At 35.3% G+C, this 14,763-nt stretch overlaps 1 protein-coding gene across 1 annotated transcript; it reads right to left on the bottom strand.

Annotated features, from left to right (window-relative positions):
- LOC116521274 (apolipoprotein(a)-like) lies at window positions 1–13,503 on the bottom strand. Its single transcript, XM_032235959.1, is given in 17 exon segments — window positions 1–29; window positions 881–1,024; window positions 1,241–1,384; window positions 1,601–1,744; window positions 2,189–2,332; window positions 2,777–2,920; window positions 3,364–3,474; window positions 3,477–3,506; window positions 3,951–4,061; window positions 4,064–4,093; window positions 4,538–4,648; window positions 4,651–4,680; window positions 5,125–5,268; window positions 5,713–5,856; window positions 6,301–6,444; window positions 13,179–13,343; window positions 13,464–13,503. Coding segments are annotated over 17 exon segments (1,809 nt in total).
- Between the last annotated feature and the right edge of the window lie 1,260 nt (window positions 13,504–14,763).

Raw genomic sequence — 14,763 nt, 5'->3', positions numbered from 1 at the left:
TCATCCCAAATTTCCTTGATTTTGGTAATCTGAGGGGAAAGGGAAAACAATACAGTTACATCATAAAGTTCAAGAGAGTTCAAGATTTCTACTTATAGGAAATTATGATAACTCAAAAACAGTTTAGAGACTTTTTGCAATCTGTTTTATTTCACAAAAACAAAAATCATAGCCAATTCTGTTAGAAGGGATAAATATGCTACCTAGGTTGCATTTACTACAAAAGGCAAGAAGTGATTTGCATTATTACTCAAACATCACAGAGATGTCCAGCTGGGCTACCACATGCAATACACAAATTGTGTATCACATAATGGAAGTGCATGAAGCACAGATATAAATTATTATTTTTATTATTTTTTAATGGCAAGAAATGTGCCTACAAGTGTATGAAATGTTTAATAAATTTAATACTTTAAATGATTTGGGGGCACTACATGGAGTTGTGCTCAAACCAAACTTTGAAAGGCTGGTCTTGAATGTAATCTGCTTTGGAGATTATTGCTTTGATTCCAATAATGCAGTTTAAATTCATCTGCTGCAGAATTTGGCAAACTCCAGCTGCATTAAGGAAGCTATACTACTCAAAAGATTCACACTGCAAAAAGTCTAAAATGATTAGAGAATTAATAATCTTTAGATGAATGCATTTTATTAAAAGGGAAGGCATCATGGAAAAAAAACTTTTAGTAGTTTTATCAGTAATCATAATGTATAGTTTATGAAGCTCACTAAAGGTGCACACAAACACTCTGCAATGCTTTTCTTAATTCTATACCAGATTACTCTCATAAACTTTATAATGGGAATCAGTCAGGACAGTTGTTATTTCACCTAAGCCTACTGAATAATATATTTTATAAATGTAACTTTGTGGAACCTATAGTGGAACAAAATTTTCATTGAGAAGATTTATCATAGTTTTCAGTTGTGGCATACCAGGGGTGGTTCGTGCTTGCAACTTCAGAGCAATTATAATAGGATTTTCCACAATAAATAAATAGGAACACGCAGGGAGGAGTGTCTAAAATGGTAAAGGAAGACACGGTCAGAACTGACTTTTTTTTCTCATTAAATATTATATAGTTCTTCTGCAGACACCCACCCTTAATTCTTGTTTCAATTCTATATAAGATTACGCTCAAAACCCCTAAATTGGAAATCTCTTGACTATTTCAAGACAATTGTTATATCTCTTAAAATCAGTAAAATTCCTATCTCATAAATAACTTTGTCAGACCTGTTTTGGAACAATATTTCCACTGAGGAGATTTATCATAGTTTGCAGTTGTGGCACACCATGGATGGTTCTGGCTATCAACTTCAGTGCAATTATAATAGGATTTTCCACAATAAATAAATAGGAACACGCAGGGAGGAGTGTCTAAAATGGTAAAGGAAGACACGGTCAGAACTGACTTTTTTTTCTCCTTAAATATTATATAGTTCTTCTGCAGACACTCACCCTTAATTCTTGTTTCAATTCTATATAAGATTACGCTCAAAACCCCTAAACTGGAAATCTCTTGACTATTTCAAGACAATTGTTATATCTCTTAAAATCAGTAAAATTCCTATCTCATAAATAACTTTGTCAGACCTGTTTTGGAACAATATTTCCACTGAGGAGATTTATCATAGTTTGCAGTTGTGGCACACCATGGATGGTTCTGGCTATCAACTTCAGTGCAATTATAATAGGATTTCCCACGGTAAATAAATGGGAACACGCAGGCAGGAGTGTCTAAAATGATAAAGGAAGACACGATCAGAACTGATTACACAAAACACTCAGAAAAATTATACAAAAACACTTCAGTTTTTGTGTAATTGTTTTACTCAAAATAGCAAAACCGCTAAACCATCTTTTATAGTTAGTGGAGTTTCCTAAGACAACAGGGAAGGATGTCGTTCATATTTAAAGCCACGTTTCTTCACCTTAGTAACTCTAAGGTGTGTGGACATCAACTGCCAGAATTTCTCAGAGGGGTTTAAAAGTCCACACATTTAAATTCCCAATGTGGCGAAACATTTTTCCCCACTAAATATTATATTTGCAGATAGAAACCCTTAATTCTTTTTTCAATTCTCAGAAATCCTAAACTGGAAATCCGTTGACTATTTCAAAACAATTGTTATATCTCTTAAAATCAATAAAATTCCTATCTCATGAATAACTTTGTCAGACCTGTTTTGGCAAAATATTTCCATTGAGGAGATGTATCATAGTTTGCAGTTGTGGCACACCATGGATGGTTCTGGCTATCAACTTCAGTGCAAGTATAATAGGATTTCCCACGGTAAATAAATGGGAACACACAGGCAGGAGTGTCTAAAATGATAAAGGAAGACACGATCAGAACTGATTACACAAAACACTCAGAAAAATTATACAAAAACACTTCAGTTTTTGTGTAATCGTTTTACTCAAAATAGCAAAACCCCTAAACCATCTTCTATAGTTAGAGGAGTTTCCTAAGACCACAGGGAAGGATGTCGTATATTTTTTAAGCCAAGTTTCTTCACCTTAGTAACTCTAAGGTGTGTGGACATCAACTGCCAGAATTTCTCAGAGGGGTTTAAAAGTCCACACATTTAAATTCCCAATGTGGCGAAACATTTTTTCCCACTAAATATTATATTTGCAGATAGACACCCTTAATTCTTGTTTCAATTCTCAGAAATCCTAAACTGGAAATCCGTTGACTATTTCAAGACGATTGTTATATCTCTTAAAATCAGTAAAATTCCTATTTCATAAATAACTTTGTCAGACCTGTTTTGGCACAATATTTCCATTGAGGAGATGTATCATAGTTTGCAGTTGTGGCACACCATGGATGGTTCTGGCTATCTACCTCAGTGCAAGTATAATAGGATTTCCCACGGTAAATAAATGGGAACACGCAGGCAGGAGTATCTAAAATTATAAAGGAAGACAAGATCAGAACTGATTACAAAAACACTCAGAAAAATTATACAAAAAGACTTCAGTTTTTGTGTAATCGTTTTACTCAAAATAGCAAAACCCCTAAACCATCTTTTATAGTTAGAGGAGTTTCCTAAGACCACAGGGAAGGATGTCGTTCATTTTTTAAGCCAAGTTTCTTCACCTTAGTAACTCTAAGGTGCGTGGACATCAACTCCCAGAATTTCTCAGAGGGGTTTAAAAGTCCACACATTTAAATTCCCAATGTGGCGAAACATTTTTTCCCACGAAATATTATATTTGCAGATAGACACCCTTAATTCTTCTTTCAATTCTCAAAAATCCTAACCTGGAAATCTGTTGACTATTTCAAGACGATTGTTATATCTCTTAAAATCAGTAAAATTCCTATCTCATAAATAACTGTGTCAGACCTGTTTTGGCACAATATTTCCATTGAGGAGATGTATCATAGTTTGCAGTTGTGGCACACCATGGATGGTTCTGGCTATCAACTTCAGTGCAAGTATAATAGGATTTCCCACGTAAATAAATGGGAACACACAGGCAGGTGTGTCTAAAATGATAAAGGAAGACACGATCAGAACTGATTACACAAAACACTCAGAAAAATTATACAAAAACACTTCAGTTTTTGTGTAATTGTTTTACTCAAAATAGCAAAACCCCTAAACCATCTTTTATAGTTAGAGGAGTTTCCTAAGACCACAGGGAAGGATGTCGTTCATTTTTAAAGCCACGTTTCTTCACCTTAGTAACTCTAAGGTGTGTGGACATCAACTGCCAGAATTTCTCAGAGGGGTTTAAAAGTCCACACATTTAAATTCCCAATCTGGCGAAACATTTTTTCCCACTAAATATTATATTTGCAGATAGACACCCTTAATTCTTGTTTCAATTCTCAGAAATCCTAAACTGGAAATCTGTTGACTATTTGAAGACGATTGTTATATCTCTTAAAATCAGTAAAATTCCTATTTCATAAATAACTTTGTCAGACCTGTTTTGGCACAATATTTCCCTTGAGGAGATGTATCATAGTTTGCAGTTGTGGCACACCATGGATGGTTCTGGCTATCAACTTCAGTGCAAGTATAATAGGATTTCCCACGTAAATAAATGGGAACACACAGGCAGGTGTGTCTAAAATGATAAAGGAAGACACGATCAGAACTGATTACACAAAACACTCAGAAAAATTATACAAAAACACTTCAGTTTTTGTGTAATTGTTTTACTCAAAATAGCAAAACCCCTAAACCATCTTTTATAGTTAGAGGAGTTTCCTAAGACCACAGGGAAGGATGTCGTTCATTTTTAAAGCCACGTTTCTTCCCCTTAGTAACTCTAAGGTGTGTGGACATCAACTGCCAGAATTTCTCAGAGGGGTTCAAAAGTCCACACATTTAAATTCCCAATGTGGCGAAACATTTTTTCCCACGAAATATTATATTTGCAGATAGACACCCTTAATTCTTCTTTCAATTCTCAAAAATCCTAACCTGGAAATCTGTTGACTATTTCAAGACGATTGTTATATCTCTTAAAATCAGTAAAATTCCTATCTCATAAATAACTGTGTCAGACCTGTTTTGGCACAATATTTCCATTGAGGAGATGTATCATAGTTTGCAGTTGTGGCACACCATGGATGGTTCTGGCTATCAACTTCAGTGCAAGTATAATAGGATTTCCCACGTAAATAAATGGGAACACACAGGCAGGTGTGTCTAAAATGATAAAGGAAGACACGATCAGAACTGATTACACAAAACACTCAGAAAAATTATACAAAAACACTTCAGTTTTTGTGTAATTGTTTTACTCAAAATAGCAAAACCCCTAAACCATCTTTTATAGTTAGAGGAGTTTCCTAAGACCACAGGGAAGGATGTCGTTCATTTTTAAAGCCACGTTTCTTCACCTTAGTAACTCTAAGGTGTGTGGACATCAACTGCCAGAATTTCTCAGAGGGGTTTAAAAGTCCACACATTTAAATTCCCAATCTGGCGAAACATTTTTTCCCACTAAATATTATATTTGCAGATAGACACCCTTAATTCTTGTTTCAATTCTCAGAAATCCTAAACTGGAAATCTGTTGACTATTTGAAGACGATTGTTATATCTCTTAAAATCAGTAAAATTCCTATTTCATAAATAACTTTGTCAGACCTGTTTTGGCACAATATTTCCCTTGAGGAGATGTATCATAGTTTGCAGTTGTGGCACACCATGGATGGTTCTGGCTATCTACTTCAGTGCAAGTATAATAGGATTTCCCACGGTAAATAAAGGGGAACACGCAGGCTGGAGTGTCTAAAATGATAAAGGAAGACACGATCAGAACTGATTACACAAAACACTCAGAAAAATTATACAAAAACACTTCAGTTTTTGTGTAATCGTTTTACTCAAAATAGCAAAACCCCTAAACCATCTTTAATAGTTAGAGGAGTTTCCTAAGACCACAGGGAAGGATGTCGTTCATTTTTAAAGCCACGTTTCTTCACCTTAGTAACTCTAAGGTGTGTGGACATCAACTGCCAGAATTTCTCAGAGGGGTTTAAAAGTCCACACATTTAAATTCCCAATCTGGCGAAACATTTTTTCCCACTAAATATTATATTTGCAGATAGACACCCTTAATTCTTGTTTCAATTCTCAGAAATCCTAAACTGGAAATCTGTTGACTATTTGAAGACGATTGTTATATCTCTTAAAATCAGTAAAATTCCTATTTCATAAATAACTTTGTCAGACCTGTTTTGGCACAATATTTCCCTTGAGGAGATGTATCATAGTTTGCAGTTGTGGCACACCATGGATGGTTCTGGCTATCTACTTCAGTGCAAGTATAATAGGATTTCCCACGGTAGATAAAGGGGAACACGCAGGCTGGAGTGTCTAAAATGATAAAGGAAGACACGATCAGAACTGATTACACAAAACACTCAGAAAAATTATACAAAAACACTTCAGTTTTTGTGTAATCGTTTTACTCAAAATAGCAAAACCCCTAAACCATCTTTTATAGTTAGAGGAGTTTCCTAAGACCACAGGGAAGGATGTCGTTCATTTTTTAAGCCACGTTTCTTCACCTTAGTAACTCTAAGGTGTGTGGACATCAACTTCCAGAATTTCTCAGAGGGGTTCAAAAGTCCACACATTTAAATTCCCAATGTGGTGAAACATTTTTTCCCACTAAATATTATATTTGCAGATAGACACCCTTAATTCTTTTTTCAATTCTCAGAAATCCTAAACTGGAAATCTGTTGACTATTTCAAGACAATTGTTATATCTCTTAAAATCAGTAAAATTCCTATCTTAATAATAACTTTGTCAGACCTGTTTTGGCACAATATTTCCATTGTGGAGATGTATCATAGTTTCCAGTTGTTGCACACCATGGATGGTTCTGGCTATCAACTTCAGTGCAAGTATAATAGGATTTCCCACGGTAAATAAATGGGAAGACACAATGACGATGGTCTAAAATGGTAAAAGAAGACACGATCAGAACTGAAAAAACTATTTGCTAAGTATTCATTCATTCCCTTGATTTGGAATCAGGAAACAAGCCATGTAATTGATCCAAGCAGCATTTAAATTTTCTAAATTAATAATCTCTGAAAATTAATCTTTTAAAACAAAGATGATGGTTATACTATCCCACGTGAAATGAATCAACCAAAAATATTTGAAATTTTGAATATTTCCCTTACCTGCTGCAATGAGCAACTGAAAAAGATTGTAGAACAAAAGGAATGCTGTGGTTGAGGCCATTTTCTCTCTAAGTGCACTTGATAGCCCTGGAGAGTACCATGTTTTTATATGTTCTACATAGATATCTCAGAAGTAATCAGATTTCAATGTCTACATAACCTTTATCAATAGAATGTGTGACTTGGCAGCCATTGTGGGTTTTTTTCCCTTTATACAGGAGCATTTACTCAGAAATGTATTCAAGGTGACCAACTTCCTCACTAGAAATAAATTTCTTTTTCTCACCAGACATTCAATGCTGAGAGTAAACAAGTAATATGGTTTCCTCAAATTGAGTCAATATCCAGATCTGCAAAAGAAGCATTATCTGGAAAATTGTGGAATCATTAGGAAAGGCTTAACCCATTTTTCTCAGCAGAAATATGAAGAATCTGAATGCTAAGTAACTGGTTGTATAAGATGGTAACTTACAAGGAGATTTAATAAGATTCTGGGTTGGGATCAAATAGATGTCAAAATTAGTATAATGACAGAGAGATTATTGTCTTCTACTTCTTCTGAACATGTTATCAGAACATATATAAAAGAGGTCACCATCTACTCTATCCATCATCTTGCTAATTTTGATTCTATTTGTGGACATTGCTACTTATATGGAAATAAAGATGAGAAGAGAGGACTCATTGGAAAAGACCTTTATGCTGGGAAGAGTTGAAAGCAAAAGGAGAAAGTGATGGCAGAGTATGAGATGGTTAGATATTGTCATTGATGCAATGAACAAGGATTTATGCAAACTTTGGAAAACAATAGAAAACAGTGGGGCCTGGTATGCTATAATCCATGGGATCGAAAGAAAGCCAGATACAATTTAATGACTGAATAAAAACAACCAAAAGTGCAGATAAAGATAGATATCAATGAAAGGGAGCTTCTTAGCAGACCGTAGAGCCCACAAGGAAATCATACTAGGGAACCTCTAAAAGGGAGGAAGGTTTTCCCCAAAGTAATTTCTTCATTATCTCAGAACATTGCAAAATGATAAACAGTTTGTCTATTTAACCAATAATATGTTTCTAACAGCAGCATCAAGCACACAATGTGCTTTTGTTTTTTTCAAGTTATAGAGCTGACCAGGATTGGAAATTCTATAATCTCCTTGGTCTCTTCAAAAGACTTTTTTGTTTTCTTGGCTGCTCAAGGCATGTTCAGAAGACTTCATCAGTACCAATGTCCAAAAGCTTTAAGATATTTTCTAATCTTCAGAATTTTACTTCCATAGATTATCAGAGGAAATCCATGACCTGCATATTCTGATGTTTGTAGTTATCAATGCTTCAAAGCATTTGTCTATCTTTTCAAAGGCACTCAAGGCAACTCTATGAGGTGCTAGTCTCTTACACTCTGATTCAATAAGCCAATTATTTTATATGGGTGTGTCTTTTTTGAGCATATATATATTTATAGTTAGTGTGGATGGTCTATAGCATTTCATATAGAATCACATGAACCCTGTCTGACAGACCACTGCCGAGATCCTTTTTGGATCAGAACCTCCCCCCTGGAGGCAGGGTGCTGAAAGGCAGCATCTCATCAGACACAGAGGGAGGCAACAGGTCACTCGCAAGTCAGAGATTTGCCCTATGAATCGGTGTTGGGGTGGGATTCTGATGTAACTTCCAGAATTGGGAGCCCACAGCACGATGCCAACATGCCTGCCTTATTAAATTGGAAGTTTAAGGATATTTTTCCTTTGACTCTGATTTAATTCTGCATGATAACGCTGACATTATGCCAATTCTCCCTGATGCTGGGTATCAGCATCCCAAGCTGGGAAGCTGTCAGGGGATACTGAATCCCAGTTCTCACCCAACCCTGGGCAGTACGAAAATTCAGTGGAGATGGAGGAATTAGTAGAAGCTGCAGAGATTAAAGAAGGGGAATACCGATTGGGAGCCCGGTGAAAGGAGTTCCACGATGATGCCTCCAGATTTAAGACTTCTAAGGAATGCCTGCTAGAAGAAGAGGGGGTTGCCAGGGAAATACTGATTTTAATCATACTAAATAACAATTACTGCTATTATTTATCAGCATTAAATATTTACAGTTTTTAATATTGAGTTAGTCATATTTTAGAATAATAGGATTATCTTTTAATAGGATAATTGGCAAAATCTAATTCAAATGTGATGGGTTGCATTCCAAAGAATGTGAGAGGACAGGTTGCCTGCAAAATGCCAGGACCCAGGCTGTTGGTGCCATGTCTCCCTCTAGCCAGTCTAACAATGTAAAAGCTGAGCAGAGAGCCTTTTTTTCCCAATGTGAGCGGAAAAGTATAGTGTTTGAGTGGCACATTTTCATGCCTGGCATTCATCAGGCTGCAACCTCGCTAGCAATCGGTGCTTGATGCTTGGAATGTTGCGCAAATGTCCAGCAGACGTGACAGCAGTTCAAACTGTTGCTCTCTTAGGTGCTCAGGCATGAAACTGTGCAGCTCAAACACTATACTTTTCCGCTCACACTGAAAAAAAATTAGAGGGAACATTGCTTGTAGGTGTTGTGCTCCTTTTATTAATCACACCATCCAGACACTAGCAATAAGGGCTCCCCTGGCAGGTTTGGATTAAACTAAGCCAAACTGGATGACTCCTGGATAGAGACCAAATGCAGGGCTATTTATTTCTTTATTGATTTTGGTTTGTCAAGCATGTATGAGAAAGCAAGTATAAGTAAGGGTTTAGTGACTAAAGTTACAATGGCATTGAAAAAAGTGACTGATTACCATTTTTCACACTTAGCTACCATTTTCACACTTAGCGACTGTTGCAGCATCCTCATGGTCATGCGATCAAAATTTTGATGTTTGGCAACAGATTCGTATTTATGATGGTTTCAGTGTCCTGGGGTCATGTAATCAAACCAGATTCACTTATGTTACTAACTTATCAGCTGCAGTTATTCACTTAAGAACTGTGGCAAGAAAGGTGGTATAATGGGCTTAGTGACCAAAGTTACAATGGCATTGAAAAAAGTGACTGATGACCATTTTTCACACTTAGCGACCATTTTTCACACTTAGCGACCATTTTCACACTTAGCGACCGTTGGAGCATCCTCATGGTCACGTGATCAAAATTTTGATGTTTGGCAACAATTTATATTTGTAAATTGTAGTTATGTTGAAATAAAAAAAGTATTACAATACTATTTTTGCGTTGTATGAAAATTATTGTTGCTCCGTATAAAATTTTTAATCAAGCCCCTCCACCCCCGGTCAAAGGTGTCCCTCTTTACCAATCTGAAAATCTGGTCACCTTATAAAACAGCCAATGATTCTCAGCTGTTTTTGTTGTTATTTTCTGGTAGTTCTTTTCAAAGTAGTGCTTTGATGTATGTTGATTATGTTCAGCTTTTTAAGTTTGTGGCTGACCTTAAAATCTGTTAGCAGGACTGGTTCAAGTTTCATTGTGCAGATATGAAACTATCTCAAGATGTGCTGTTTTAAAGGAGTGGAGTTCAAAAGGTCTTCTAAGGTCATACTTACCTAGGTTATGTGGCCAGAGCATAGATCTCCGTTGGGTTCAGTTATGGAAGAAACATATACTAGCACTACTTTTTCATCTAAATAAAAAGCCAAAGACTAAAGAAAATGATATTTGTCATGAGCATCATTTGGGGGGAGGAGGTGAATCAACTGAAGCAAATTCATCTTTTTGAGCAATTGATTCCTCCGAGCCACTGCTACATTTCTCATTCTAACTTTCAATCCATATTTTGAGAGTGTTTCTCTTTTGGCATGTGTTATTTTCCTGTCTTATCTTCCTAGATACAGTCTTAACACTGGCAACACATCCATGGCAGCTTTTTTATTGGCTTCTATTTGTGAAGGTCATTTAAGGAGTCCAATCCAGGCAATGCAAAAATATATGTGCTCTAGTTTGATGCTTGAAATATTTATTACAAAGAATCATCAATGCAGAAATGATCAGGCACAGTACAGCAACTCAAAGCAAAAAGAAAACACCATAATCACATGTATTAGCATAAGAATGGATAAATGCCAGTAAATGATGGACATTCAGACAGATTGAGCAATCAGTAGCTTAAACTTCAGCTATAAAAACTTCAGGAGTTGAATATGCTTTCCTTCTGCTATGCTTTCCACTGTTGAATCCCACAATTAACAAAGCCACATAAAAACATTTTAACCAGTTTTTTTAAACATTATATGGCAAATCATTTTTTTAAAAAAACCTATATCTTAAACCATTAAGACTACAATATTCTGAAGATAATAACTTTAATCTAACCATAAAATGGCAGAAAATTCATGGATTTTTTCCAAAGTTTGATGGCACATCTGGCAATAAAATAATTTCTTAAGTAATACAAAATCGACTAGCTTCTAGAAAGCCTAGACTAATAATGTTAGCAAAGGTATCAGATGGCAAATATCATAGTTTTGATTAGAAAATTGTCATCTCTGGAATCAAATCATCCCAAATTTCCTTGATTTTGGTAATCTGAGGAAAAAGAGAAAACAATACAGTTACATCATAAAGTTCAAGAGAGTTCAAGATTTCTACTTATAGGAAATTATGATAACTCAAAGACAGTTTAGAGACTTTTTGCAATCTGTTTTATTTCACAGAAACAAAAATCATAGCCAATTCTGTTAGAAGGGATAAATATGCTACCTAGGTTGCATTTACTACAAAAGGCAAGAAGTGATTTGCATTATTACTCAACCATCACAGAGATGTCCAGCTGGGCTACCACATGCAATATACAAATTGTGTATCACATAATGGAAGTGCGTGAAGCACAGATATAAATTATTATTTTTATTATTTTTTAATGGCCAGAAATGTGCCTGCAAGTGAATGAAATATTTAATAAATTTAATACTTTAGAATGATTTGGGGGCACTACATGAAGTTGTGCTCAAACTAAACTTTGAAAGGCTGGTCTTGAATGCAATCTGCTTTGGAGATTATTGCTTTGATTCCAATAATACAGTTTAAATTTATCTGCTGCAGAATTTGGCTAAATCCAGCTGCATTAAGGAAGCTATACTACTCAAAAGATTCACACTGCAAAAAGTCTAAAATGATTAGAGAATTAATAATCTTTAGATGAATGTATTTTATTAAAAGGAAGACTTGGAGCGCTAAAAGAATTTGTGGACAGAAGTCAACCTATATTTTATACTATTTTATTCCTTGTAGTCAATCCTATCAATTGCACCTTAGAATCCATTTTGTACAAATGTCAAGTCAATGTTTCAGACTGTTTTGGCCTCAAACAGATATCTGAACTATATTAGTGCTATTATATAAGAGAAGAACTGTTCTACGGAATAGAAGAGAAAAATGCAGACAGATATTTTTGTTCCAGTGCTAATGTTCCAGGTTCCAGCACTAAGCTTCTTAAGTGCATAGACTACAATTCTGACTTTTCATCAGCTGCAAACTTGGGGAATGTTGGTGTTTGCAAAATGAGAACTAGAAACTTTGCCAAACAGCAGCACTTGCCCATCTTACACAGGAGAGAATTGGGGGGGGGGGCAACAATATTAGAAAGATTATAATACATTATATCTCACATGAAAACAATCTATTAGCATCTGAGAAACTTCCATAGCCACCCGAACTGAGCCACTAAAGCATTTCCTTCTTCCTTTTTTTTTTTTTTTGTCTTACCTGAGAAATCCCAACTATATTCTGACAGGCCACATTGGTTTATATGAACCTAGTCCTAGAAAGAATGGTAACTGGTCAGGTTTTTTTTTTAATATGCACAAATACAGTTCAGCAGTTTTCAAAGTAAAAAAGAAACAGAATTTCTTATTTCCTATTGCTACTTCTGATATGCTCCTGTCAGTAATGACCCATTTACAGAATTCCTACATTCACTCTGCTTTCTTAGGCTACAGAGCAGTAGGAATTGCTACATTGATACAGATGCTGCGTTAATTGATTTTAGTCTACACTAATTCTTCTAAAATATCTCAAAATATAAATTATTCTCATAATTGTTTTGTTCCATTGTCAAATGACTTTGCTAATGTTCTTGAGCTCTTTCTTTTTATACCTATGGTGTCCAGAACTATTTTGATCAATCTGAGGCGAACATGAGAATATACAACTAGGTGATATTTTTCTCTCTCTTTTTTGGCTAATTGCTCTATTAATCTGTTTCTTAATCTATAACCATTCAGGTCTGGGACACTAATATAACTCAACTTTTTACACTGACCTTTTACATTGAACATTATCAGCTGCTATGATTCTATTGAACCTACTTCCGAAGATTGAAAGGATCCCAGGCCTTGATTATACACCCTGGTTCTAAACTATATCCTTCCTCCTTTCCTAAAAACCTTCCTTATTTGTTTCTGCTTTTTCTTATGACTTAAAAAGTCTCCTTATTTTCCTTTGTGTATAGGCAGCCTAACCTTGCCAATAATAACAAAAAAAGCTAATATCACAGAGCCATCTTACTGGTATCAGCACAGTAGTTCCATAGCTTATGTTTATCATAATTACTGGTTGTTGCACACCAGAATCTTCCACTTTCATCATCTTTATTGATGCAAGAGTAAACCATACAGCCTTTGTACTTAAAGGGGAATACACAAGGTTGCCCAGGAGAATTACCTCCATATTCTAAAGACAAGAGAAAACATTAAAACATATAAACAGTTTTAGCAATATTTGTCACATAACTTCAGATTTTAATTTTATATTACTAAAACACATTCCTTGTTTTCCAGAAAGGTAAAAGACCAATGCATTCAAGGTACACTGAAGCCCCAATATATGTCATTTTAAGGTACTGACTCTAATGCTAGGAAGGCATCATGGAAAAAGACTTTTAGAAGTTTTATCAGCAATTATAATGTATAGTTTATGAAGCTCGCTAAAGGTGCACACAAACACTCTGCAATGCTTTTCTTAATTCTATACCAGATTAGTCTCATAGACTTTATAATGGGAATCAGTCAACTATTTCAGGACAGTTGTTATTTCTCCTAAACCTGCTGAATAATATATTTCATAAATGTAACTTTGTCAAACCTGTTTTGGTACAATATCTCCATTGACCAGATTTATCATAGTTTGCAGTTGTGGCACACCAGGGGTGGTTCGTGCTTGCAACTTCAGTGCAAGTATAATAGGATTTCCCACCATAAATAAATGGGAACACGCATGGAGAAGTGTCTAAAATGATAAAGGAAGACACGATCAGAACTGATTACACAAAACAGAAAAATTACACAAAAACACTTCAGTTTTTGTGTAATTGTTTTACTCAAAATAGCAAAACCACTAAACCATCTTTTAGAGTTAGAGGAGTTTCCTGAGACCACAGGGAAGGATGCCATTAATCTTTTAAGCCAATTTCTTCACCTTAGTAACTCTAAGATGTGTGGACATCAACTCCCAGAATTTCTCAGAGGGGTTCAAAAGTCCACACATTTAAATTCCCAATGTGGCGAAACATTTTTCCCCACTAAATATTATATTTGCAGATAGACACCCTTAATTCTTGTTTCAATTCTATATGAGATTACGCTCAGAAACCCTAAACTGGAAATCAGTTGACTATTTCAAGACAATTGTTACATCTCTTAAAATCAGTAAAACTCTATGTCATAATTGTGTCAGACCTGTTTTGGAACAATATTTCCATAAACCAGATTTATCATAGTTTGCAGTGGTGGCACACCAGGGGTAGATCCAGCTTCCAACTTCAGCGCAAGTATAATATGATTTTCCATGGTAAATAAACGGGAAGACACAATGACGAGTGTCTAAAATGGTAAAAGAAGACACGATCAGAACTGAAAAAACTATTTGCTAAGTATTCATTCATTCCTTTGATTTGGAATCAGGAAACAAGCCATGTAATTGATCCAAGCAGCATATAAATTTTCTAAATTAATAATCACTGAAAATTAATCTTTTAAAGCAAAGATTATGGACATACTATCCCAAGTGAAATGAATCAACCCACAATATTTGAAATTTTGAATATTTCCCTTACCTGCTGCAATGAGCAACTGAAAAAGAGTGCAGAACAAAA

The sequence above is a fragment of the Thamnophis elegans genome, chromosome Z (genome assembly GCF_009769535.1).
Source record: "Thamnophis elegans isolate rThaEle1 chromosome Z, rThaEle1.pri, whole genome shotgun sequence".
In the NCBI taxonomy this organism is placed as follows: Eukaryota; Metazoa; Chordata; class Lepidosauria; order Squamata; family Colubridae; genus Thamnophis; species Thamnophis elegans.
This window is presented reverse-complemented; position numbering and strand designations above follow the sequence as displayed.